The sequence below is a fragment of the Equus quagga genome, chromosome 4, assembly GCF_021613505.1.
Source record: "Equus quagga isolate Etosha38 chromosome 4, UCLA_HA_Equagga_1.0, whole genome shotgun sequence".
Classification (NCBI taxonomy): domain Eukaryota; kingdom Metazoa; phylum Chordata; class Mammalia; order Perissodactyla; family Equidae; genus Equus; species Equus quagga.
In genome coordinates, this window is record NC_060270.1 from 58,535,591 (window position 1) to 58,561,700 (window position 26,110).

General features: G+C 43.6%; 1 protein-coding gene across 7 annotated transcripts in view; it reads left to right on the forward strand.

Annotated features, from left to right (window-relative positions):
• VEPH1 (ventricular zone expressed PH domain containing 1) overlaps nucleotides 1-26,110 on the forward strand; it is a 212,198-nt gene that overhangs the window by 101,822 nt on the left and 84,266 nt on the right. For all 7 annotated transcript variants that reach the window (XR_006888294.1, XR_006888295.1, XM_046659257.1 and 4 more), the window contains exons 7-9: nucleotides 6,794-7,014; nucleotides 21,884-22,093; nucleotides 22,953-23,350. Coding sequence is in view for 5 of the 7 variants with exons in the window: in XM_046659257.1 (XP_046515213.1) it covers nucleotides 6,794-7,014; nucleotides 21,884-22,093; nucleotides 22,953-23,350 (829 nt within the window). In the remaining 2 variants the exon portion in view is untranslated. The remainder of the gene's footprint in view (nucleotides 1-6,793; nucleotides 7,015-21,883; nucleotides 22,094-22,952; nucleotides 23,351-26,110) is intronic.

The following is a 26,110-nucleotide window of genomic DNA, read 5'->3' on the forward strand; positions in this document are numbered from 1 at the left end:
AGTGTCCTTGATGACCAAGCTCTTTCCATCCTCTCTCCATCAGCCTTGGTGTATTGACGCGGCCTCATAAGTGTGTCCCCTGTGCTTGCAAGATGGTTGCCACAGATCCAGGCAGTACATGATGTAGACACAGCAATGTCTGCCTAAAGAAAAGGCGTGTGTCCTTCCATGTATCTCTTTTTCTTTGGGAGGGAAACCTTTTCCATCAGTCTCTCACCCCAGAAAACTTCACCTCAGGTCCAAATGCCCAGAATAAATTCATATACTCATCCTCTAGTTAAAACGGAGGCTAAGGAATTGAATAGCGATCACTTTCACTTTATAGCAGGATGAAGGTTCTACCAATAAGAAAGAAGCTGATAGAGAGAGATTCAGCTACTGACAGACAATCAAAATTATCTGCCACCGAACTGCTAGCTCCAATTTACAGATGAAGGAACTGAGACTTGAAGTGGCTAAATAAGATGCTCAAAGTCATACAGCTAATAAAAACACTGAGCCAGAAATCATCCCAAGTTTTTCTCAATATAAATCCAGCCATACCAAAAACATCTGTCAGTACAATCATTCCCCAAAAGGAGATAAGAAGATCAAAAGTCCTATTTTGCTGAAAGGCATTAGGTTTCCCATCTCGTGGTGCCGGAGGTGTGTCTAGGAGTGAGGGGGTGTTGGTAGTGATTTTCAACAATAAATATTGCTCTATGCCAGGCGACACATTAAGCACTGGAGGTGCAAAGATGAACATGACATGTCCAGCCTTTGAGGGGCGCGCTGAGGAGAGGGAGACAACTGGACACATGAATTGCAGGCAAGGATGTCAGCGCTCTTGTGAAGATACAGCCAGAGGTCGGAGGAGCGCAGAGATGGAACAAGCAGCTTTGGCTGGGAGAGTCAGGTTGGCTTTCACAGAAGAGGTGACATTTGAATTGGTTTAAAGACACATATGGGAGTGTGTGAGGAAGAGAAAGGGAGTGATCCTCAGCCCGGGCTGCACGTTAGAATTATCTGGGAAGTTTAAAAAATTCCTATGCCTGGCCATCACCCACCACAATGAAATTAGATAGGAGTCGGGGGAGGGTTGTTACTGCTATTAGAATCGTTCTAAAAGCTTCCCAGGTGATTCTAACATGCAGGCAGGGCTGAGAACCACGCACAAAGAGGATAGTGTCAAGAAAGGGTCTCAAAACAGTTCGGTAGAGAAGAACCCTATAATCAATTGGTGATGCCTACTGTGCATGGAGGAGAGAGGAAGGTTGCAGCCTACAAGGCTGCACTAAATGGTCTTTCTCAGCCCTGGCAAAGTGGGACATTCAACCTCTGGAATCAGGCAGATCTTGATCCATCTTGGCTCTGCCGCAATGACTCCATGACCTGTGTAACCTAGCTCAGGTGATTGGCCCTCTTATCATCAGTACCCTCAACCTGATACCCATTTTGCAAGACTGCTGTGAGGATTAAGTGAGGAAGCATATGCCAAGTACCTGGCACACAGAATGCTTAATAAAGGGAAACCATCAGCATCATAACCAGGCACCACTTTGTCATTTTTGGCCACTTTCTCAATTACATTCTGTCATCCTGACAAAGAATAACAGAGGAGCTTTATGAGATAGGAGTAGTGGTATTTTAAAAACAAAATGACTAACACTGATACAAATGAATGGTATGGCCAAGGCAATTTTGCAAGCGTATACTCTAGTTCAGGGGTCACCAAATTACTGCCTGCGTGGCAAACCAGCCACACCCATTCATTTCCTCATTGTCTGGAGTGGTTTTCCCACAACAGAGACCATATGGCCCATAAAGCCAAAAATATTTACTATCTGGTCCTTTACAGAAAAAATTTGCTGACCCTTGATTCTAGTTCATCCAATCTCAGTGTGGTCCAGGACCCCCTGAGACCCTTCAGGGGGTCTGCATCGCCCAAGCTATTTTCACAATGATGCTTGTACATCACTGACCTTCTTCACTGTGTTGACATTTGCATTGAAAGGACAAAAGCAATGATGAGTAAAACTGCTAGGGCCTTAGCACAAATCAAGACAGCCGCACCAAAGTGTCCTTACAGTTGTCTTTTTCACCACCACATAGTCCCAGGAAAAAACAAAAGGAGCCAGTTTCACTTAACTCAGGGTTTCTCAACCTTGGCACTGTTGACATTTTGAGCCAGGTAATTCTGGGTTGTTGGGGCTGTTCTGTGCATTGTAGGATGTTTGGCAGCATCTCTGGCCTCTGCCCAGCCCTTCCTCCCGTCCTCAGCTCTGACAACTGAACGTGTCTCCAGATACTCTTTTCAATGTGTCAGGTTTAACTTAACATATGGTAAATATCAATAGCCATAACTCGAGACAACCAAAAACTCTTTGGGACCTTCTACAATTTTTAAGAGAGTAAAGGGGTCCTGAGACAAAAAGGTTTGAGACCTGCTGGTCTATTTTGTATTTACAGAGTATTTGTGATGTTTATATTATGAAATCAAAAATAATTAAATGAAAAGGACCACATAAGTGATGGTGAATACGATATAGAAAAAAGGAGTGGAAAAATATGGGCCTGGGGGGTGGAGTTTTGACGGGAGGGCTGGGGTGTAGCCAGTGAGGACACAGCTTAGAGGGCAATGCAATCTGGAGCAAGTTGGTCTTCTATCTGTGCCTCAGTTTCTTCTTTGCGAAATGGCAGTGATTACAGTACATACCTTATAATACCACTGGGAGTATTACATGAATAAATAGGTAAAAAGCATGTAGAATAGGCTTGGCACTTAGAGGAAGTGCTCTCTGTGGGTCAGCTATCATTATTTTAATAATAAATAATCAATTCACATGAGAAGAGATGAAGTCGGACCTGCAATGAAGGCAGACAGGTGCTGCTGCCGCCGTCCCCACAGTGGGGGGACTGAAAGCAGAAAATCGCAGTCACTGGCCCCCACAGACAGAGTATCATGGAACCGAGAGGGAAATCAGAATCTCCTAACCCCCTTCTTACCCTAACATCACGCTTTCTAATCCAAAACCACATCTGTTACCCCTGTGAGGTACGTGGACGTGCTCCAAGTTTTCAGAACAAATGATGTGAGGTTGGCTTGGTTTCATACGTGAGTTCCTGAGCAGCCGTAGGTTTTCTTGTTCCCACCCTGTGATTAATTTTCCCTCCAGCTCAATTTGGCTGCCTGAGGATCCCCCAGAATTATGTGGATTTCAGCAACTACCCACTCAGTCACCTTCACCTTGAGGAAGACATGTGCTTTAAAGAAAGGGCTTGCTAATTCTTATAACGAGAAGAATTCATAAGGAAACCATAGGGAGGGACACTTCTGAGATAAGCAAATCAACTATTTGTGGCATGGCTTTAAAAAATTGCTGAAACAGGATCTGAAGCTGAAGCTGAGGAAGCTACTTGGAATTTGAAGTTACATTCTTGTTGTAAATGTCACACCTCCCGTGTCTCAGTTCTTGTATCTTCTGACCCTGTATCAAGCAGCACAGATTTTACTGTAATTGTTTTCTATGGTTACTCAGAATGCTGGGTTTAGATTCTAGAACCTTGTTGACTTCAAATGTTGCCTTCTCTGTGAGGTCTGACCTGACTGCACTGTTGAGCGTGGACCCCCTTCCTGAGACCCCACCCAGCCTCCTGTGTGTTTCTCTGAGGCACATCCCTCCATCCAACACTCTATAGCGTTTACCTACGTATTTTGCTTATTGTCTGTCTGCCTCATTATCATGGCAGAGACTTTTATCCTTTTTCTTCAGTGCTGTGTTCCTGGCTTCTAAAACAATGCCTAGCACGTGGTAGGAATCCCCACCTCCAGCTTTTGCCTTTAAATGGGGAATGGGAAACGTCCCTGTGGTGCACTGCATATTGTGAATTCACATATGGAACCCTTGCATGAATGAAAGCATCTATGTTGCAAAAACAATATTAGACTCAAGAGTATTTAAATGTCCTTCTGCAAGCTGGCAATTGCATGAGCCAAAGTATAAAATGGGCTGTTAGAAATGTGATCCAGTGCTCTTTACTTTTCGTTCATCTAATGTTGTTCTCCTTTAATGAATAAATATCTCTTCAATTAGCTGCCAGTTGATGGAAGCGTCTCACACACCCAGACAGAGCACTGAGCCCTAGTGAGTCTTAACAATGATGAAAGGGTGGATTGGCAGATGTAGCCCACTTCCCCAAGAGACGTGTTCCAGTGCAATTGTACATGGAATCTTTGAAAATCAACTTAAGCATTAAGACCAGGGAACTTCACTGCTTAAATCTGTTCTGTAATAAATATTTCCTGTAAAGCTCAGAATTCCTTTGCAACTACATACTTTATACATAAAGTCATCTTTTGGCATATAAGGTTTGCTTAAATCAGTGAATCGAGACATGAACGCTGGGCGTGGACTCCACAGGATCAGTTCCGTGCCAGGCTGGTGATTGATGTGTGAGAAGTAGCCCCTTGAGTGGTACTTGAGGGGCACGTATAACCATCAGGGAATTATAAATGAAGGGGGAACTGCACGTCCCTTAGGCAGAGTCCACCTCTCATTCACCTTTGTCATCTACCGTCTAGCACAGGCATATTATAGGCAGACAATACCTATTTGGTGACTGAATAAAAGCATGAGTAAATAAATGATCAAATTCAATGAAGTACTAATAAGACTTTTAAAATGAGTCTATAATGTGGTAAAAATTCAGACAGAAGAGATCACTGGGAACAACTTCGTGGAGGAGACATGACAGGAGCTATATCTCGAAAGAAATTAAGGCTTCAAACCCTAGAACAAAGGGTAAAAGGGAATTTCTAGCTAGAAAAGTAATTTAGACCTGTATACCTATCAGTGAAAAGGATTTTGAGAGCCAGCCCTGGTGGCTTAGTGGTTAAGTTCGGTGTGCTTTACTTCGCTGGTCTGGGTTCTGTTACCCAGGCACGGACCTACACCACTCTGTTAGTGACCATGCTGTGCTGGCAGCCCACACACTAAAAAAAGAGGAAAATTGGCATAGATGTTAGCCCAGGGCAAATCTTCCTCAGCAAAAAAAAAAAAAAAAGAATTTTGAGCATCAACTGCCAGTACATGTTTATTAATAATTATACGTATGTTCTACTACACTAACATTATGAACAATTTTTAAATACTTTAAAAAGTAAGATTTTAAAAGAGGAGTTAAAGATGAAATAAACTATATTTTAAATTCTTTTTATTTATTTATAATGGCATATCATTATTTATATTGGGTACAAATCTACGTTTTGAGTAACCTCCTTGATAACTTTGAATTTTTTTGGCTAACTTCTAGTCATGTTGGGTTAAATCATGTTACCTCATAATATGGCTGATGAGTCTTAGAGACAAGTCCGCTAAGCCATTTTCTTGTTATTCACTCGTGCCTGCATTATTCATATAGTCCTTCATCTTCCATTTCTTTGAAGGGAACCTATTGAAGTCACTTGTGAGAGAGAACTTGATTAAAGCTAGATAATATAATCTACTCACTCAACCAGGCACATAAAGTCTGCAACATGATGAAAGATGCTTCAAGTGAACGGGTGAGTGAGAATGCCCTGTGGAGAGGAGTAAGCTTTGCACACCCATGTGCTACCTGGCGTCATCTGACAGACGGATGGATGGAGGGTGCCATTGATCATGCTGTCCCCAGGCAGGTGGAGTCATCGAGTCAGGTGTGGAGACTGGCCCAAGGAGGATGCGAAGTTGGGAAGGGTAGTTGTGTGGGGCCAGTACATGAATGGTGGTTGAGAGGTTTTGGCAAGACAGGCGAATGAGACTATTTATATATTTCTAGGAAAAGAGTAAGAGAAAAAAAGTTTTATTTAAAAAAATTTGTCCTGGAAATCAGGAAAAAAAAATTAAAACCTCAAAGAAGCCGGTTCAGAGGCACTATGAATGAAACATTATTTCTCTTCAGCTCGCTCTCTAAATTCCCCGTTGTATTGTGGCGGGACTCTGATTTTCTTTTAAAACACAGACCTTTGTTCTTCATTGTTCTTTTTTCCCCCCAGCTTTATTGAGGTATAATTGACAAGTGAAATTATAAGATATTTAAAGCGTACCACGTGTAGATTGTGAGAGGATTCCCCCACTGACTTAATTAACACGTCCATCATCTCACAGATTACGTTTTTTTGGTGAGAACATTTAAGTTCTGCTCTCTTAGCAAATTTCAATAATACAATACAGTATTATGAACTATAGTCACCCTGCTACACATTGAATCCTCAGACTTTCTTCATCCTATGGCGGAAAGCTTGTACCAAACTCTCCCTGTTTCCCCCCTGCCCAGCCTCTGCTTTCATGAGTTCAAGTGTGCTCATTTGTTTGTTTTAGATTCTACATATAGGTGAGACCATATGATATTTGTCTTTCTCTGTCCGGCTTATTTTCTTAGCATAATGTCTTCTGGCTTCATCCATGTTGTCGCAAATGGCAAAATTTCCTTCTTTTTTATGACATGGTTTATGACATGACTGTGGGTCGAATAGTATTCCATTGTGCATATATAGACCACATTTTATTTATCCATTCATCCATCCATGGATGTTTAGGCAGTTGCCATGTCTTGGCTGTTGTGAATAATGTTGCTATGGAAGATGAGAATACAGATACATCTTCAAGATAATGATTTCATTTCCTTTGAATATATACCCAGAAGTAGGATTGATGGATCATACGGAAGTTCTATTTTTCATCTCTTGAGGAACCTCCGTACTGTTTTCCATTGTGGCTGCCCCAATTGACATTCCCACCAACATTTGCACACTGTTCTTCGTTGTTCTTGGCAGGAGAGAGCCAGGAGCTGCCTGCCATTCCTGGTGAGTCAGCTGGCCAACATGGAGCATTCATTTCATCATATTCTCCTGCTGGAGATTAAGAGCATCACAGATGCCTTCTCCTCCATCCTGGGCCCTCAGAGCAGAGACATCTTTCGCATGAGCAACAGCTTCACTGCCATTGCCAAGCTCCTTACCCAACAACTGGAGACTGCCAAGGCCAGAAGTGGCAGGTGAGCAGGAATTGTTATGGACCTCAGGGGTCTGTTGTGAATCCATAGAGGCATAGCACAGACAGCAACACTTTGTTTTGTAGGTGTGAAACTTCCAAAAGAAAGCCAAACCCTTGGGGCTGGCCTCGTGGCAGAGTGGTTAAGTTTGCGCACTCCACTGCAGCAGCCCAGGGTTTCACTGGTTCGGATCCTGGGCGTGGACATGGCACCGCTCGTCAGGCCACATTGAGGCGGCGGCCCATATGCCACAACTAGAAGGACCTGCAACTAAGATATACAACTATGTACCGGGGGGATTTGGGGAGATAAACCAGGAAAAAAGAAAAAAGATTGGCCACAGTTTTTAGCTCAGGCGCCAATTTTTAAAAAAAAAAAAAGGAAAGCCAAACCCACTGTCTCAACACAGAGTATCTTCTGAATGGATTATGGCATTTGCCAGAATTTTTTTCTAAATCTGTGAAAACTAGAATGTAACAAAATTATTTTTTAAAAGTGCATAAAATGTGGTAAAAGGATAAGAATGTAGTACAAATACTAATGTTTATATCACTCATTTACTTAGTCAACAAGTATTTAACAATTGCTTACTCTGTACCAGGAACTCTGCCAGAAGGTAGACATATAGAGAGAGATAAAACACGTTCCTTGTACCCAAGGAGCTCTCTGTCTAGTCCAGGAGATAAGTACTTAAGTAAGTAATTCGAGAATAGTGGGGAGATTATGCTAATCAAGATGAGGTCAAGGATTCTAGGGAATACAGAGATGGGAGTATCTAATTCTGCACAGAATGGAGAGGAGTGGGAAACTGAGAACAGGGAAGACCTCTCAGAAGAGTTGATATTTTGAACCAAATCTTGAAAGATGACCAGATTGCACCAGGCTGTCTTTTGGGCAGCATGTGAAAGAGCACAGCACTTTTTAGAAACAGGAGTTGTTTTGTATGGCTAGGGTGTATGTTACAAGGAGAGCAACATTAGGTAATGCTGATGAAGGAGTGAGCAAGGACCATGATGGTAGGTCTGACATTCCTTCCTCAGGAGTTTGAATTCTACCCTGTAGGCTATGAGGAGTCATTGTGGGGTTTTGTACATGGCAGGATATGGACAGAATCCGTGTTTCAGGAAGCTCACTCTGGCCCCAGTGCAGAGAATGTCTCAGGAAGAGGCAGCCTGGAGTCAGGTCCAGCGAGGGAAGGACACAAAAATGTCTGTGGCAGCTGGCCATGAGGAAATTACAGATGATTGTGGAGTGTGAGCTCCAGAGGCATGGCTGGGCAGAGGCACAGTACCAGGGGTTGAAGGAGGAGAGTGGGTACAATGCACAAAACTGACCCTTTCAGGAAGTTTGCGGAAAAAAATAAAGAAGACCATGCAAGAGTGAGGGAGGGGTTTATTTTGTTTTGCTATATTTTGAATAGGGAAACACTTGTAAAGCTTTACGAACTTTAGAAGCTACAAAGTACTTTCAAAGACATGATCTCATTTGATCCTCATGATCACCCGAAAGGTGAGGAAGGCAGATATCACTATTTGTATTTTACAGAAGAAACAGGCTCAGAGGCGGGTTAAATGTCTTCCCAAGGTTGCACAGTGAGTAGGCGGTAAGGACGGCCTCAAATCCCCATCTCCACCGCTCAGATCCCATGCACTGGAAGGCATTCAGCTCTGGAGAAGGAGCAGAGCCCATTTGTGACTAGCGTCAAATGTTGTCAGTTTTGGGGCTAACAAATGATGCATACCATTTCCATGAAATAAGGATTCCAAAAACATGAGAAGCCGTCTTGACAAAATAGTAATCATTTAGTCACAGGGTCTACTTTATGTCCAGCATGGCACAGAGCCTGGAGGTCCCAAGTTCACAGTCAGGTACGTGACAGGGTTTGGGGAGAAGCACATACAACAGGTCGTGGAGCGTGAGAGATGTGCTGACCAACAGCTGGGGAATTAAAGAACGTTTCACAGAGCAGGAGAAATTTAAGACCATTCCATATTTATTGAGTAGCTTCCATGTGCCAAGCATTTCTCTGGGTACTAGACTAAGTTGCAAAGGATGAAGGAGAGTTCCTCAGATAAGAGTAGAAAGGACACTCCAAATACAGAGCATAACACGCGCAATGTGCAAAACAAGGGCTTAAGCGTGTGTGACCCAAAGGGAGGAAAAGCAATTAACCATTGTGGTTGGAGCAAGTACACCAGGGAAGGGTGGGAAAGTAAGCTGAAAAGTTAGGTCAGAGGCTTTGCATGCTATGTCAGGAAGTGAGGGGTCATCCGATAAGCAATATGGAGGCTTGGAAAGATTTTAATCCAGTGAAAAATCACAGGCCCTAGCACACTAGTTAGCAGACAGTAGGCACTCGTGAGTATTTCTTCACCAAAGGACTAGGAGAATGAGGAAGTGGCTAACGTTGTGGAGCACTGAACGGATTTGGCTGGAGCAGCAGGATGGCGAGTGACAGTGGCCGGGATGCTATGCTTGGAGCCTTAACAATAGTCTCCTCCAATTGTGAGGGAGGCCTAGCCCAAGTTGGTGGTGGAGACGTAGGATGTCAGGACAGGTCATCATAGAGGATGCAGAATTATGAGGAACTGATCACCAATGGCAGGTAGGGTGAGGAGAAGGGAGGAGAGTGGATGAAAACCCGGAAATATCTAGCTTGAGCGACTGCATACATGTGGAAGGTGGCACTAGTAATCAAGGAAAGAGGCAGCAGGAGAGGAGCCCATCCAGGAAGGTCTCTTAGCCCGCTATGCACAGAGAATATTATCTGGCCAATATGATCATCACAGTCAACAGTAGCTTTTCATTCGAGGAAGACATTGCAGTTGTTGCCCTGTTCAGTGTATAAAGGCCTACAAACCAGGTTTTCTAACTTTGGCTCTGTTGAAATTTGAGCTCCATAATTCTTGGTTGTGGGGCTGCCCTGTGCATTATAGAACATTTACCAACATCCCTGTCCTCTACCCATTAGATGCTAATAGCAGCCCTCCTCCTCAGTTACGACAACCAAAAATGTCTCCAGACATCGCCAAATGCCCCCTAAGAGACAAAAATCACCCCAGTTGAGAACCGCTGCTATATACATATTCCGTTTAAAAATAGCATTTTCACAGACCCACGACCTGCCTAGCAACAGCCTAAACACAGCAGCATCCAAGAAATCCAAGGCCAGCATCATGAAGGGATCATTTGTCATTTATATGCAAGCCCCAGGTCCCTGGTGGCCAGTTTTCATGATACAGTTTTAGAAATTTGGTCTAGAGCTCTACAGCTGGTGTTTGGGGAGCCATTTTGTATTCTGCACACAGCCAGCCTGCTTATTTCTTCTGCCAGTGATGACTGCCTTGTGCATCGGATTTCAAAGCTTGGGCTCACATTCTAGCCAGCGGTCCATCCATTCTCTGCTATTGCTCTGCAAATGCAAAGTTGCAAGAGGCCAATTGGCATCTGTGAGGTTACATGTACAAAAAATGTTTATATAAAGAAAAAACAAGTTATACAAGGCTTTCATTAGGCGTTCTAACAGAAAAATTGATCCTTAATACCTAGGCCCAATCCAATCAGCAATAGACAATTTTCCCATGAAAAGAAGAATTTTTGAGATATGTAGATAGGAGAAAAAATAAGGCATCACTATCAAAATGTGTCTTTATGTATGAGAACACATTTAAGTTTCTCCTCCTTTTATTTCTCTGAGAAAAAAACAGAGAAAAATTAAATGTGAAGAGATGAAAAGGTCACCTCTCACCTCACATACCACCACCACCGCCATCGCCACCACCTCAACCTCTCAATTTCAAATGCTTCACCCGCTACAACCCTCACTGTAAATCCCCTTCTAATCGATTGTAATTACTTCAGTGGGAACTTCGAAACACTGGTGTGGACAGCAGACCTTTTGTATCAGCTGCTCATCCCCTCTGGGGTGGTTGCTGCGGCTTCTCTCCTAACATCTTTTCCCTGAATAGCCTGCAGTGTGACCGTTTGGCCTCAGTAATCTTAATCTGTGCTCCTCAAAGCAGAAAGGTCTATACTTTTGTCGAAAGCATTCAGCAAAGTCTGATCCTTACAATTAAAGGGGAAATGAGGAAGTGAAGAGAGCTTGGAAGAAAATTAAAGATGATACAATTCAAAACAGGTGTCGTTTAATTTACAAATCTGACACATAGCCCAGCAGGCCGTATTTTAGACTTCAGGCCAAAACTACAAGATTATCAACAGAAAAACAATTAACATCCTGGAGAGAATGAAAAACTGAAGTGGACAGGAGCCCTCCTTGTGCAAAATGACTCTGAATTAATGGGGTGAGCTCACTTAGAGGCACCTGGTAAGCACACCTGCCCTTTTCTTGTTCCTGTGTTTTAGAGAGAATATTCACATCCAAGTAGTAAACCCACAGAGACTAGATAACAGGACAGTCAAGCAAAGCATTTAGATTTTGAAATTAATTCTGGGGAACCGAAAGGGGGAGAACAGCACTGTGGATTGAGAAACAAGAGTCAAGATGGAGGAGACCATCTATATACCTTTCAAAACAGCATGAGCCCTAAGTAGCCTTCTGAGCAGCCACTGACCATTGAACTTTGGCCTGCCAGGATGCAGAGGAAGCTGGGGAAGGACAGGTGACTCCAGGTGGCTGTGTGCTGGCTGAGCAGTTGGTGATCGATCGGCTGGAAGATGCCTTTGCCGAAAGAACGTAGTGCCGGGGAGATTGCTCTCATCAGGCCTCATCAGAACTGGGGACGATTTGCCCCAGGTGGTCTTAGTACAAGTCTCTGGGCGGGGCACATAGGAGGCTACAGTTCCCTCAGATCCAGCTTTCAAACCCTAGCCAAAGTCAACAAAGTCATGGGGAATAAAAGTTGCTTATAAGAAAGTTTTAACACACAGCTTGTGATTAAAGCTTTCCCAAACCTCTGGCTTGGTTAAATGGGTGGTATGTTCTTCTGTTGTTTTAGTGGTGATGGTGGCAGTAGTGGTGAGACTTTGTGTTTATTCTTTGTTTTTGAGAATCTGTCCTGAAAAAAAAGCAATGGGGAGTGAAAGGTAAATTATAGTTAAAACCAACTGAGTAGGTGTAAATCTGATTTCGGTATAAATGGGAAGAGATGACACAACAGAGGGAAGGAGATAACAAAAAAAAACAGTGCGTGGGGGAGAATGAAGGGAGGATAGAATGAGGAGAATATATTCACAGGAGAATGACTCCCGGGTATCTGCCCTCCTTCGGGTGGCCCCAGAGTTTTGGTTTATTCTAAATTCCATGTGATGAACATCAAAGAAATGGATTACAGGCAAGAGCCAGGGATGGGATTCAACGCGTGGCCCTGGTGTAGAGCTGAGGAACATGGTCTGCAAAGACCCTCTCACACTGTGAGACCCTTTGCAAACTGTCATTCCAGAGTTCCCACCTTGACGTCCTGGAAGTCACATCAGACAGAACCTGACCCTGGGTTAACACACAGTCCCTGACGACATTGCCCAGGAGCTTGAGAGTGAAGGCTCCTTACCGAGTCTACAACAGAAATTGCAGAGAGCAGGAAGCCAAGTTCTTCTCAACTTTGCGAAGAAGGCTGTGTCTGTAGGTCTGATCAAGCTTTTAACTAGCTCCTACCACAGGTGCTAGGAGCTTCTACTGTTGTGTTGTTTAATCATCACAACAACAAAGTCTTCTAGTAATGTTAGGGTTAGAGAGGCTTCATATTAAAGCGTAACGGAGTAAACGTTGTAGAGAGGCAAGAACAAAGTAAAATTCTGTACCCAATCCCAACTCCCCCGGAGGTCCACGGCAGTTCTCAGAGGGGCAACAGCACGAATGCCCAGACACTGGCTCATAGAGTTCCCTTTCATTTCTTCCTTTAGTCAAGACCAATGAATCTCAAATTTTAGCGTGGATGAGATTTACAGTGTTCACGGTGCTTCATGGTTAATTTAAAGGAATTTTAAAGGAAAGTCAAGGGTGACTTTTGCCTATTCCTCCCAAAAGTGGTACTCCACTGATCTTTATCATTACCTTCTAGGATGCCCTCTTTATGCCTTCCATCCACGCTGCCCTTCTGCAAGACTCCAGTGTGGTACCACTTCCCTATGTGGTCTTCCCCACCCACCGCTGCCCACAGTGACCTTCTCTCCTCTGAGCCACTACAGCTCACACTGCCTCTCTATGTCCTCGGACCCCAGTCCTGCCTGAAGTGTTAGGTATCTTCCTGTGTGCCCCTCGAGTCTCCCCCAATCTTGAGAAAGCTAATATTCAGAGCCTATGCTCTACACAAGGAAAATAGAGTCTTAAAAGTACTTATAAGAACTCCCACTTTTTAGGCAAAACATGTTTATACAAAGAGAAACTGATTCTTTGAGAGCAACTGTTGGCTCAGGGAATGCACATGAGGAGGTTCAGGACCATAATTAAAAACATGTGATGTTCTGGTCAGCGTTGCCCCCTGCTTAGGAAAAGCTGAATACAATTTCACCCCACCAAGGTAACCAGCGTTTTAATGAAAAATGAGCACATCTTTTCAATCCAGAGAAGTCTACACTGGTCACTGGTATAAAAAGCACATCCTAACAGCCATTTGTGGCAGTAGCTGTGGCTATTGTCACTCCTCCATGCATAGGAAAGGAAGGCAGAGCTTCAGCTTTTTTGCCGTCTTTTTACTGAAGAGGTTAAGTCTGACATGTGGTACCATTTATGTTCCATCTGTTGTTCATTTACTCCACCATTTGTCCTTCCTTAAAGCAGCATTTATGGTGATGGGAAGGTCTGTGAAGGTATGTTAGGAATTCGTTTATCAGCAAGAGATGTAGGTGGGAGACATCATTATCAGCTTTGGAGACAATGAAGCAAGCCCAGGGAGTGAGGGGCCCCAGAGGGGCTGGCTCCACCAGTTTGGACAAAGGGGGTTTGGGGGTGGGGCAGCCCTGCCAAGGAGTGTGAGCAATGCAATTATAGCTTCACCAGGGGGACCAGGCCCCTTTCCTGTAACGCAGCAGTGTTCAAAACACAGGATACACCACAAAGGAAGATAGCTTTTTGTCAAGCTCCTATGGCTTGGCTTCCCATTTCCAACAAGACAGGGAACAACAGCTTTAGCCTGGAAAAAGGTCAGCTGTGCTGTGGGAGAAGAGGTGAGAGGGATGGGACCCTCTGCAGCCCCTGTGGAAAGGGTGACAGCTGAGGGCAAACAGTTCTGCTTGACCCTGATGGCCTGGCTCTTTGCTCTTCTGGTTCCCCAGAAGCTCCCTGTTGCTTTCTGGCAGCCATCATAATTCAACTCTGAAGTTGCTGTTTGCATGACATTCCCTGAGTTTTGAACACCTTTTCAGTTTTTGGTAAAGTGGATGCCAAAATTCATTTTTCAGATCACTGCAAAGGGTTGGTCAATGATTATATGTCAACTCAGTTCTGGTGTCTGTTCCCACAGGATGATGCTCAGAGATATTAGCGTACAGTAATTTTTGTTGGTTGCTGCACTGTCACCAATCCCGTAATACACATTGCTTATTCCTGGGTAGGTTCAAATGCAACCTGAACCAAACACCTACTGAGCAGCAGCGGGGGAGGGCCGTGAAGTGGGTGAGCTCTGGAGGCAGATACCTGTGTTTAAGGCTGGGTTTGCTAGGTGGCCTTCAGTAAGTTATTCAGCATCTCTGTGCCTCAGCTACTCCATCTGTGAATGGAGATGGTCACAGGGCCTGCTTCACCGGATTCTGTAAGAAGCAGTGCATGCGGTGGACTAGAGTGCCTTGTGCATAGAAAACCCTGGGTAAATGTGACCTGTCGGCATTTGTCCTCTGTTCCAGGTGCGCATTATAGTAGGCAATTTCATTTAACATGTCCATAAGACCAGAGTTACTCGAAGCGTAACTTGTGAACCAGCTCCAGTCTGCAGATCGTGTCCTCCCGGCCTGCGACAAGGTTATTCCAGAGATTGAAAATGAGACTTGAGAACTTTTACAGCAATTTGACATTGCTGCAACATCTAAGTGCATGACCAGTGGGCTTAGACCCTGTATGTCTTTGTTTTATTTATTTTATTTCTCTGGTAACTTACATTTATTATATTTTACAAAAATACTGGTCCATGACATAAGAAAATTAAAAAACCCGTTCTTTACCACCGGCAGTTTGAGCATCATTGCATTAGATTCTTAGTGCAGCTGAATGTAGGCAAATCTCAGAACTCTCCTTAGTAACTAACATTCTGCTCCCAAACTTTCCTTTGGGACCTAAAGCAAGAGATTGAATAACTAAAACGTAATGAACACATGCCACTTCAGGCATGACTCAGATATAGCTAGTGGGATGGCTCAGCTGGGGAAAGAGTTCTTTACGGTCTTCATACTTCCCGTCAGGAGGAAGGTGGGCTTTGTATTAGTCGGCAAGCTGAAGGCCGTCAGCTAGAGTCTGCTGTGGGGAAATGCTGAATTCTAGGTGGACTAAGAATCGAATCACAGGATTTTGTGCTGAGTTCCATCCCCAGCTCAGTCACTGGCGTGTTCTGACTATCACCCTCCACTTCCGGGTAGCTATGTTTCTACCTATTAAAAGTGAGGTAGGATGTCGTATTGGGGTGGAGACTATGAGAGGACGTATCAGAAAGGAGAACGCAGCAGTTTCCTGCCCTCCCAGTGTCAAACGCGGGGAGTGACCGCGACCTATTTCCTCTCCAGACCCAGTGTGGCAATTTCACAGAGGGTCCCCTCGCCGTCTTCCTCACTGCCAGACCCTGTGACCTGCTCAGCTTCCCAGAAAATACGGTTAGTCTAGGAAAAGAGGAGCGTGTCTTTAGAGTTCTCAGCCCTGATCCAAAGTGCCCTGATGACATTAGTCCTTTGCATTCTTGTACTCCTTTATATGTACAAAGTGCTTTTGTAATTGGTGCCATCCAGAAGACAATTCATAAGGATGCAGCAGCCTTCTGTTAAGGCGGCTGCTCTCCCGGTCTGCCCATTTTAGTGTCGGGAATCTCGACTAATGATTTGGGGTCCATCTGAACCAGTATCTATCAGTGGCAAAAGCTCAAAAGGCACCTTAACCTTGGAATTGATAAAAACCCTGAAAGGCTTGAGGATGACAAAGCTATGGAACGGGAAGGAACTGCATACGGTTTACCACTGACCAGCTCCAGATAAGGCATGGGTTATTTAGTCTCACCTCACCGTGGAATTAGTAAAACCCTCAGCAGCCACGCTTGATCAAGGGAAAATGCCTCTGCCCTGGCCTGCTACACATTCTGCTCTTTTGTTGTCTGGGCTGATGCTTCATAAACTTGAATGTGCCACTGAGGCACCTGGAGATTGTGTCCAAGTAGGTAGGTCTGGGGTGGGGTCTGAGATTCTGCATCTCCAGCAACCTCTCAGCTGATGCTGATGCTGCTGGTACAGTGACTCCACTTTGAGTAGCAAAGGCAAGGGCTTTGCACTTTTTTTTTTTTTTTTGCAGAGGAAGATTTTCCCTGAGCTAACATCCACTGCCAATCTTCCTCTTTTTGCATGTAGGTCACCACCACATCATGGCCACTGACAGAGGAGTAATGTATGCCTGGGAACCGAACCCTGGCCGCCAAAGAAGAGCATGACAACCTTAACCACTAGGCCGCTGGGACTGGCCCAAGGGCTTTGCCCTTTTTGCTGATGCTTTGTCCGTGTCCCATTGAATCACTGAGCGTCTGCATTAGAGTGGTCACTTCCTCATATCAGGGCTTTTCAACTTTTATTCTGACTGCAGGGAATTCTCTCTCTGTGCCTTCAGTTGCTCAGAATTCTTACTGGAAGTACAGAGATTTTTTAAGTCAACCACTTCTATGTCCCCATGCTCGTGTGCTCGCCCAGCAGGGAGGGCCGCTCTCCCGCAAAGCACATTCCACAGGCTGCCGCCGTGTGCGGGAGGGTTTGTCCTGTCCTCCCTGGCTGTGAGCAGGAGAGGCTCACCGTCCAGGTTTGGCATCGCCTGCACAAGCTGTCTTCTTCCAGTGTCAAATGTCCACACTGGGCAGCCACCCAGGGTTTTATCATTTGACTTGTTCGTCCCCATTCTGAGTGGGCTGTACTGTCAAATGCATTATATGATATAATGCGTTCAGCAATCTGGTGATGTGGTATCATTAATTCTATTTCTAGATGACAAAAATGAGGCTTACCATCACAAGGACAATTGCCACATCACTAGAGAACAGGAGATTGGAGTCAAGGCCCTAGGTCTTTTCCCTGTGAGGCCGAGCTCAGTCCATTTCCCTACAACCATCTCTTTTGGAAGCCCCTAAAAAAAGATCTTGTGTGAATGAAGTAAACCACGGAGTCATTTCATTGCAGCAAACTTCTGCATCCTGGTGCCCATCTATAACTGGGCACCTGCTGGTCTCTGCTGTTGCCCACGGAGCAGGTCCAAGGCAGGAGAGAGTACCAAGAACCTAGCCTTAGCGCTGTCTGTTCCCTCAGTGTGTGAGTGGAGCTGTTCCAGCAGCATTCCTCGCTGCAGTCCCCGGACAGATGGCAGCACTGTGGAGCTGGGGCATGACCTCTGCCATTCTTATGATGACTGGTGACCCAAGAAACTGCCGAAGAGTAAGGACCAGGACACCCTCAGAATGGAGGACTCCTCGTGGCTTTGACCCATGTGGGCTCCTGCTTCCCCTCGAATGAGCTCAGCTCTTTTTGAGTACATACCCGGACGTGGGATCAGCAGCCAAGCTCGTCAAAAGTTAACTCATATTATTTTCTTTGCTTTAAGGACCTAGGAAGAGAGCTGCCAATCTCTCCACCTCTGCCCTCTCTAGTGCCCATCTCCAGCTGAGCAAGAGCAGTGAGCTGCCCAAGGGCCCGCTCGTGTCTAAGGGGAGCCCTGCTCAGCCGGAGGGAGGTAATGAGGCCTCCCCGAGCAGCCCTAGAGGGGCTTTTAAAAGTTTTATCTTGGCAACAGAGACCAGAAACTGTTGAGACTGGAAATCATCTGAGCCTCTTGTCATGTGGCATGTTGAATTAAAGCCAAGTTAATATTTAGGGGATTACAGAACTCTGACAAAGATTTCTGTAAAATCACCTCTGGGGTTAAAAGTGACAAATGGGAAGAAATAAGAACCCCCTTACATAAACCCAACCCACTGGCCCCCAGCTCACTCCCCCACAAGTAGGCGCACAGGACCAATGGCCCCACCAGGGCTTTCACATTTGTGAGCACTTCTTGCTCCAGAAGGAATGCAGAATTTATCTTTGTAAAAGGTCTCTGGTTTTGAACAAATTCTCTCCTATCTGTTTGCGCTAAATTTAAAAACGAAGAGGAGAAGAGAAAGAGCAATGCATGTTGATTATAAACTCAAATTTCCCTCTGTCATTTTCTGAGCTTCCATCCTGAACCGTCCCAGCTCCCTGCCAGCAGCACTCTGTGACAAGCCCAGGTGGACGGATGGGCAGTGAGAGAGAGTTCTCTTTGGTCTGTCTTGCAGATCTGGATGCCTCGGTGACTCCTCATGACCGCCCCGTCCCCTGACTCTGTGTCATACACATCTCCAGATCATCAAAACAAGGAGACTGTGTATCAGAGAAAGTCTTTGTGGTGAGAATTCTACTCATCAGCAGCCCTCGTCAGCCTCGTATCTAAGGATCACTTTTCTGGGCCATTTGATTGTTGCACCTTCACTCTCTTATTTGGCCCTTTGCAATTCCCTCTTTTACTCCCAGTCTCATTCCTTGCTTCTCTCCACATTTGATATTTACCAAATGACACCGCCCCACCCTCCACCCCCATAGGCCAGCAGAAGCATCTGGTATCTTCTCATGGGCATCTGGTAGACCTCTGGAGGTTTTTGTGGGAGCAAGGAGCAGTCTCACTTCGGAAACCAAGGTGGTCTCAGTTTATTTATTCCACAAACACTTCAGGTACCTGTGGGTGCCAAGCACTGTGCCAGCACAGGGGAACGAGGAAGAGCAGTCCAGATCCCTGGCCCCGAGCAGCAGGGGTTTACCCTGGAGTAGAGTTGCCAGATTTAATAAGCAGAAATACAGGACATGCAGTTAAATTTCAGATAAAGAACAAATAATTTTTTAGTGTCATAGAATACATGTTTAGCATGTCCATCTAGAGACATACTTATACTAAAAAATTTATTTGTAGTTTACCTGAAATTCAGATTTGCCTGAGTGTCCTGTATTTTACCTGGCAACTCTACCCCAGAGACACCTGACTTCCCCTCTTGGGATTGGTGGATGTCTAGGGGTAACCCACAACTGCTCTCATGCCCAAAGTCCCCTCATTCAGGCCCGGGTGCTTAATAACAACACCTGGCAACGGGAGACAGGAGCCGGGAAAGGGGGCTGAGTGACTGTCCTCTCCTAAAGCCTGGTGCCACGGCATCACCAGGGGACTTCAGTTCCCTTGGGGATATGAATTACTGATCTGCCTGTGTCCGGGCCACTGATGTCTTCTCTATATGTTAACGCAAGGCATAGACAGGGCAGATAAAGTTGCCAAAGGAATAGCAACAATAATAAAAACAATTAGTAATAATAGTAATGAAATCAAATGTCCATTGACTGCCTGTTACGTGCTAGGAATAGTGTTTCACAGTGATTCCGTCGTTTCATCTTCCCAAGAAGTCTATGAGTGAAGTATAGTTGTTATCCCCGTTTATTGATAGGGAAATTGATATAAAGAGTACAATAAATGAAAGAAAGATCTCCACAAGTATGAAAATTTTATTAAAACGATCAGAAACTGATCCAATAAAGTTATCTACTGAGATTTACTATAATCATCTGAAATTCAAAGTTCTGGGGGAGAAAATGTGATTATTTTAACTATTGTTATAACCCAAAGATTTATATAGAAAGAAAAAAAAACTAAATTTGTGAGAAATTGTTCCTCTAACAGCTCATATGTTTTGAGATTTAAAACATTACATAATGCTCAGTATCTGATACATGGATATTGAGGTATACTTTGTGCTTTACAAATTTTTAAGTTTTAATAATCCCAGCTATAGAAATTTCTGAAATACAGTTCAAAAATAAAGGCATCTTTCATTTTTGAAATGTGATCAGGTTCCCAGGAAGCGGAGAAATACTTTTAGTTTGGTGACTATGCGTGGGCTAACATGAACAGAAAATAAATATCCCCCAAAGTTCTCATCTTGAGAGAGTTCACTGGATCTTTTAAAATTAATCTTGGTGATCATCATGGTTTGTAAAATAACATCCAGTGTTACGGCTATCTTGGTTTCATTTGTAATACGAGTAAACGTTCCGCTTTTAGAATCCTCTGGCTAGAAGATGTCAAAGCCTCCCATCGTTTGTGGGCAGCTGCTATCATATATGTGTCAGGAAAGGGAACGTGTCCAAGGATAGCCTTTATTCCCAACTGCTGCTTCTCGAAATCTATTCCTGTATATTTCAGTCAAGCATGGTATGGATAATAAATGAACATTGTGTACGCAAAACCATAGGAAGCCTATAAAAATATATTTAAATATTATCAGCAATCACTTATTAGACAATAAACAATGTCCTGGCTACCTAACGGGTCATCTACTCTCCTTCCCAGTTTGCACCATCAGCAGCTGCCCTTGGGCTGGACTAACAGGGGGCTGCAGACCACGGCGGACCCAAACTATGAACCGTTCCTCAAGGCCAGGACCCTCTCCGGGCCACCCAGAAAAGCTGCAGGATCCTACCTTGCCAGCTAGCCCACACCAGTGCCTGCCACAGATGTGGCCCCAGAATGAGCGGACGGTAGCTGGAAATACTGTTACCAGCCTTCTGCATTGGTTTTCCCTAAAAACCAGAGCATTAAAAACAACAAAATTGTGTCTTCTCACTCTCACCTAAGTACTGTGCCTGGTTTACTTTGGCCCTTAGAGAAAAATAGCCATATATATGAAAAGCCAGGACTTTTCTAAAGGCTTGAGGCCCCTGTCCTCACCATCTAAGAATAACGCTAAAGAGAGCCAAGTAAATATACAGCCAAACCAAAAGAATCATTAGTCCCTGTTGATGACTGGATGTCCAGGGATTACTGACTCTTGCATTTATAAGGAAATAACTAATGCCGAGCCTATATGATATGATTGATAGTGATTGCTAAATAGATAGAAAGTAGTTTGAGCCTGGCTCACCCTCAGAAGACAAATAAGGGGAGACAAATGGACCACTGCCTTGACCATCCAGCACCTGAGTGAGCACGATGGGCTCTTTCTGAGTTTATCCGTCGGCTCTTTCTCCGTCTAAGGCACTGTGGCAGACCTTGGGAAGGTTCCAAAGCCACACCGCAGACAGCCCCTGCCTCAAAGGAGAGAGTTTTAATGACCTACAGAGAGTTTTATAAATTCTGCTATGAAACATATATGGAACTATTAATATCATCCAGGAAAACCTCTTTCCTCCAACATATTAAAGTTCAGAAAGAATTTTCTTGCTTCATAACACTGATTTCCGTAAAAGTAACAAAACCGTGAGTTTGCACAGTCCTTTTGAAATGTTCTTATTGTATCAATTTCAGCACAAATACATCAGCACGTGTATATTTTCTAGGAAATACCTGGCATGAATTTCCTATGGAAGCCGTGCGTTTGGAGAGCTAGCTAAGAACATGGTAGATGACCGTAAAAAGTGCTTTTTATTCTCGGAGTCCTTCAAAAAGTATTTCCAATACTAAGTCGGCATAAACACCAAGGTTCCTAAACCTCTGGCAAAATAAGTTTTTGAAGCAATTTCAAGTAGTAACTAGTATGGGCTATGTCCAATAAATATTTGTTAAATAACTAATAAAAATTTTACCAGGTAAAGCTTTCGGTTTTAAAGAAGAGGCAGTTAAACAGAGAGTAACACTGTTATAAAGGGTATATGTGAGCAGCATCTAATGCAGTGATTTTTATCCCTTTAGGAAAAAAGCCAGTGCTGAAATCGAATTCCCTGAGAAGCTGAGAGAAGCAAAGCTCACTGTAGCTGGAAATGAAGACCATGAAAAGCTCCAAGTTAAAATACAGGCTTTTGAAGACAAAATCAATGCTGAGAGCAATACCCCTGGCTCTATCAGAAGATATAGTTTGGGCCACGTTTCTAAGGAAGAAAGAAAAGACATTAGATTTAGCAGGTATGAGCTTGTTCGGCTGGTTTTTAAAGTGTGCTCTCTATGTTTGCTGCTAGTCTTGTTAGCACCCTGCTCTGGGGTCATGTTTAAGCGTCTTTTACCAACAGTCACCCAAGTGCCAGCCTTTCATGAATGAAGTTTATCCACAGTGCTTTCATCATCCAGAGAAGCTCGCTATTTTAAAGGAAGAATACAAATGGAAAACAAACCTCTGGCTTATTTTTTCAAAATACTTTTTAAGTATAAATATGCCAATGTTAAGAATGACTGTCAAAAGCATCCCTTGGCTTCTGATGAAAAAGCAAATGCAAAAGTATAAAAAAGAATGTAAGGGGGCTGGCCCAGTGGCCGAGTGGTTTAGTTCGCTCGCTCCGCTGCAGGCGGCCCAGTGTTTCGTTGGTTCGAATCCTGGGCGCGGACATGGCACTGCTCATCAAACCACGCTGAGGCAGCGTCCCACATGCCACAACTAGAAGGATCCACAACAAAGAATATACAACTATGTACCGGGGGGCTTTGGGGAGAAATAAATAAATAAATAAAATCTTTAAAAAAAAGAATTCACTGTTTAAAAAGAAAAAAAAGAATGTAAGTGTGTAAGTCCGCTATTATCCGACCAGTTTTGCCATGAAATTGATTTTTACATCTTTGTTTTCGGAGAGGCCTAGACCTTCAAAATTTTGGCTTATTACATAACTTGTTGGTGGTCTGTTTCATCAAATCTGTTAATAGCACCAATTTTCAGTTTCGTGCTCTGGCGGAAGTACGTTGTTGTCCGGTGTTATTATTCTTTCTTTTCCTTGTCAGTGAGTGGTAGCTCAACCTCCTTACTATCTCAACTTTCCTTTTGTTTGTGCTGTAGGTCAAAGAGTTTGGCTTTGCACACGGTGCTAACGAAGGGCATGAATTCAGATGATGGGGAAGTCGTGGAGAGTGGAGATACACCAGCCAGCATCTCTCTTTCAGACTTAGACCCACTTAGCCAAGGAAATGACAAGTGGTCCTTTAAGGCAGATGCTGATGGATCACAGCTGGGAAATTCTTCAGTTTCACACTCAAGTAGTATACATATAGAATCAGAGAATTTGCCAGAACTGGTTAAAGAAAACTACCGGGAAGAAACTCCAGAGGCAACCACAAGTCCTGTAGAATACCAAGATAAGCTGTACTTGCACTTAAAGGAAAACCTCAGTAAAGTGAAAGCATATGCTGTGGAAATCGGAAAGAAGATTCCCGTCCCTGATCAGTGTACCATTGAAGGTAAGTGCTCTAAGCGCCCCAAACTTGAGAAATTTCAGACATCACTGGGGGAAAAAAAATCTCAAAAAACTCAAATCACATAAATTGCCATCCTTTTTTTCTGGATCGTTTGCAAAATAGATCATTTTGAAACACTCTTACATTATTTTAATTGCTTTTTTATCTAGTAAGTTCGATCATCTTTTTGTTTTCCATTTGAACCTACTCAGGTGCACCAACTCTGATTTTTTTCCAAACCTCAAGATATATTGTTCCTAGCTCCCTGGTGTTAGTGTTCAGGAAAATCCTGGAAGGGATCTGTGGCCCCCAAAACAGGGTCTGAGACAGGGGCCCAGCCTCAGGCATTTTTCCATCCACATAAGCATGCGAGGAAGCCATGCACAGCATTGAGCTCCAAGAGATTTTCTTCTATTCATTCAACAAGCACTCAGGAAGCAGCTACTGTGTGCCAGGCACTGTGCTAAAGGTTCTGCTTTGTGTGAGTCTCAGCTATGACCCAAACAGACACAATCTCTGAACTCTCCGAGATTATAGACTGAAGAAAGCATAAGCAGAGTCAGGAGGTGATGCAGCCCGGGACCAGTGAAAGTGTGAGCCTGGCAGAAAACATAGGACAAAGGGATAAAAGGGTGTCAGGGCGGGCCTTCCCTCGGTGCACAGTCTAAGGAGGTGCCCAAAAAAGTCAGAAAAATTTTAAGTGAAGACTTACCAGGATCAGTAACGATGTCTTGCTGAGCTATATTGGAGCTGAGGCAAAAGGAGTAGGTAGTAATATGGATCGTGTCTTTACTTACAATTTTATATTTTTGTTTATCGTGGACTTTTTGTATTAATTTTGATTTTTTTTAAATGTTAATTTATCTTCGCTACTAAATTTTCTGGCACTTCCTTGAGTTTTGTGCCCTAATCCTGGTCCTGGGAAAGGCGATAGGTTCGAGACACAGGTACTAAATGGCAGAGGGCTAGGGCAGCTGTGCTTCTGGCATGGGTTGAACAGGTCTGGCTGGCTCGAAGGCACTGTCAAACTAATTAGACGTTTCCCGTGATCGTTCCTAACCAGCAGCTGTGTTCTTCCCTTGAGATTCACATGAAGGTCCTAGCCCTCTAGCAGACACGCCGTCTTTTCACACGCATCTTTTGCCCTTCTAGAAAAAGCTAGGCAGCGCATCTTCCAGAAGGAAATATAGCTGAAGAATAGTGAATCCAATTCATATTCACCCACCCTCTCTATCATCTCTTTCCAGGTTTAGGTTCTAGGAGGGTCCTGTTTCCCAAACTCTACTTCCTGCCTCTTCTCTGGCCCCAAATCAGAGGAAAGGACGTATTTTCAGGCTAACAAAGGAAAAGGAGGGGTCCAAGAATTTGGTCATGACAAATATTATTATTTAGCATGTCTGTGTAGAATCTGACATTTTCAAAGGTGTTTACTTACTCAATTGATCAGCCTTCTTAAAATTCTTTTTTTAAATGGTGACAATAAAAGTGATATTATTTGTATTCAATACGAATTTTAGATAATTAAGTATACCGGAGGCTTGGAAATAGCTAAAATCAATAAAACTCAATCAATGCAAACCCTTTATAATGGCATGTTTCCCTAATAATCCATGTGTTTAATGTACAGGTTGGAGAACTTTATATAATTGACTATGAGAGGAATTTCCCAGTTTGACAGAGTCTGTAGCAAGGTTAGACGTGCTTCCATCTACTAGAACAGTTTTTGGCTTGGGTTTTTTTTTAAAGTTTAGACTAAAGCATTAAAGATGTGCTGTACCATGAGTTTTAATCTTGTGAAAACGTGAAGTCCAGCAGAGATACTTCAAGCATCTAGTTGTCAAAAACATGTTATTTCTTATTGCCTTGAATTCGTTTGGGAGTTTGAGAGTTAACTGGGTGACTTGGGTTTTTTTCCAAAATATGGAATGAATCCATCATCTTTACTTTAGAAAAAAAAAAGGTATTTCCTTTTGATACCGATGTTTCCTACTAGGAATCCTAGAACTGAGTACATATTTTTTTAAGTTGACATTTTGGAATTAATTCATACTTTTGTAATTTCCTGGAAGTTCCTGGGAAGTTCCTTGCCCAGAGATGTGTGAGGGATGGAAGATTTCTATGACTCACTGTAAATATACTCACCAAGAAAGTACTGGCGCTGCCTGTACTGACGCTGTGGCTCTCTCAGGGACTGTGGAAACCATTCGGGGAAATGCCAGCAAGCATCTGGCTGACACAATTCTGCTTGTTGTCATAAGATCGCTTGATTCAGCAATATTGCATTTCTTTCCTTAAAAATGTATTGAAGAAAGATTTAGGCTTAGATATTCTGTTATGTTTAATGTGTTGTTGGTATAAAAGCGACATATTTGGTCTTTCTTGCTGAATTTTGCAAAGTAATCAAGAAACAAAGGGAGGAAGCATAAAGACCACTTCCATAACATTTAAAGTTCAAGAGACAGATAGCCAACAGGAAACAAGAACAAGAACAAAAACAAGGTGTTAAGAATAATCTTAGACTGATGTTAGAAAGTCCACACTTTAATAACATGACAAAACAACCCTTTAAAGAAGCTCTTTTGGTATTAGTTTGAATCATATGAAGAAACTGACGTTGGACTTCCTTATTTTGACCTACAAAAACATTGCTTTCATATGGTTCAACCTAATACCTCAGTAATAAACTCTGTTGAAAGAACGTCACTAGTCACTGTACAGCAGAATTGGATATGAGGAAAATCAAGGTCACAAATGGCGTCCTCA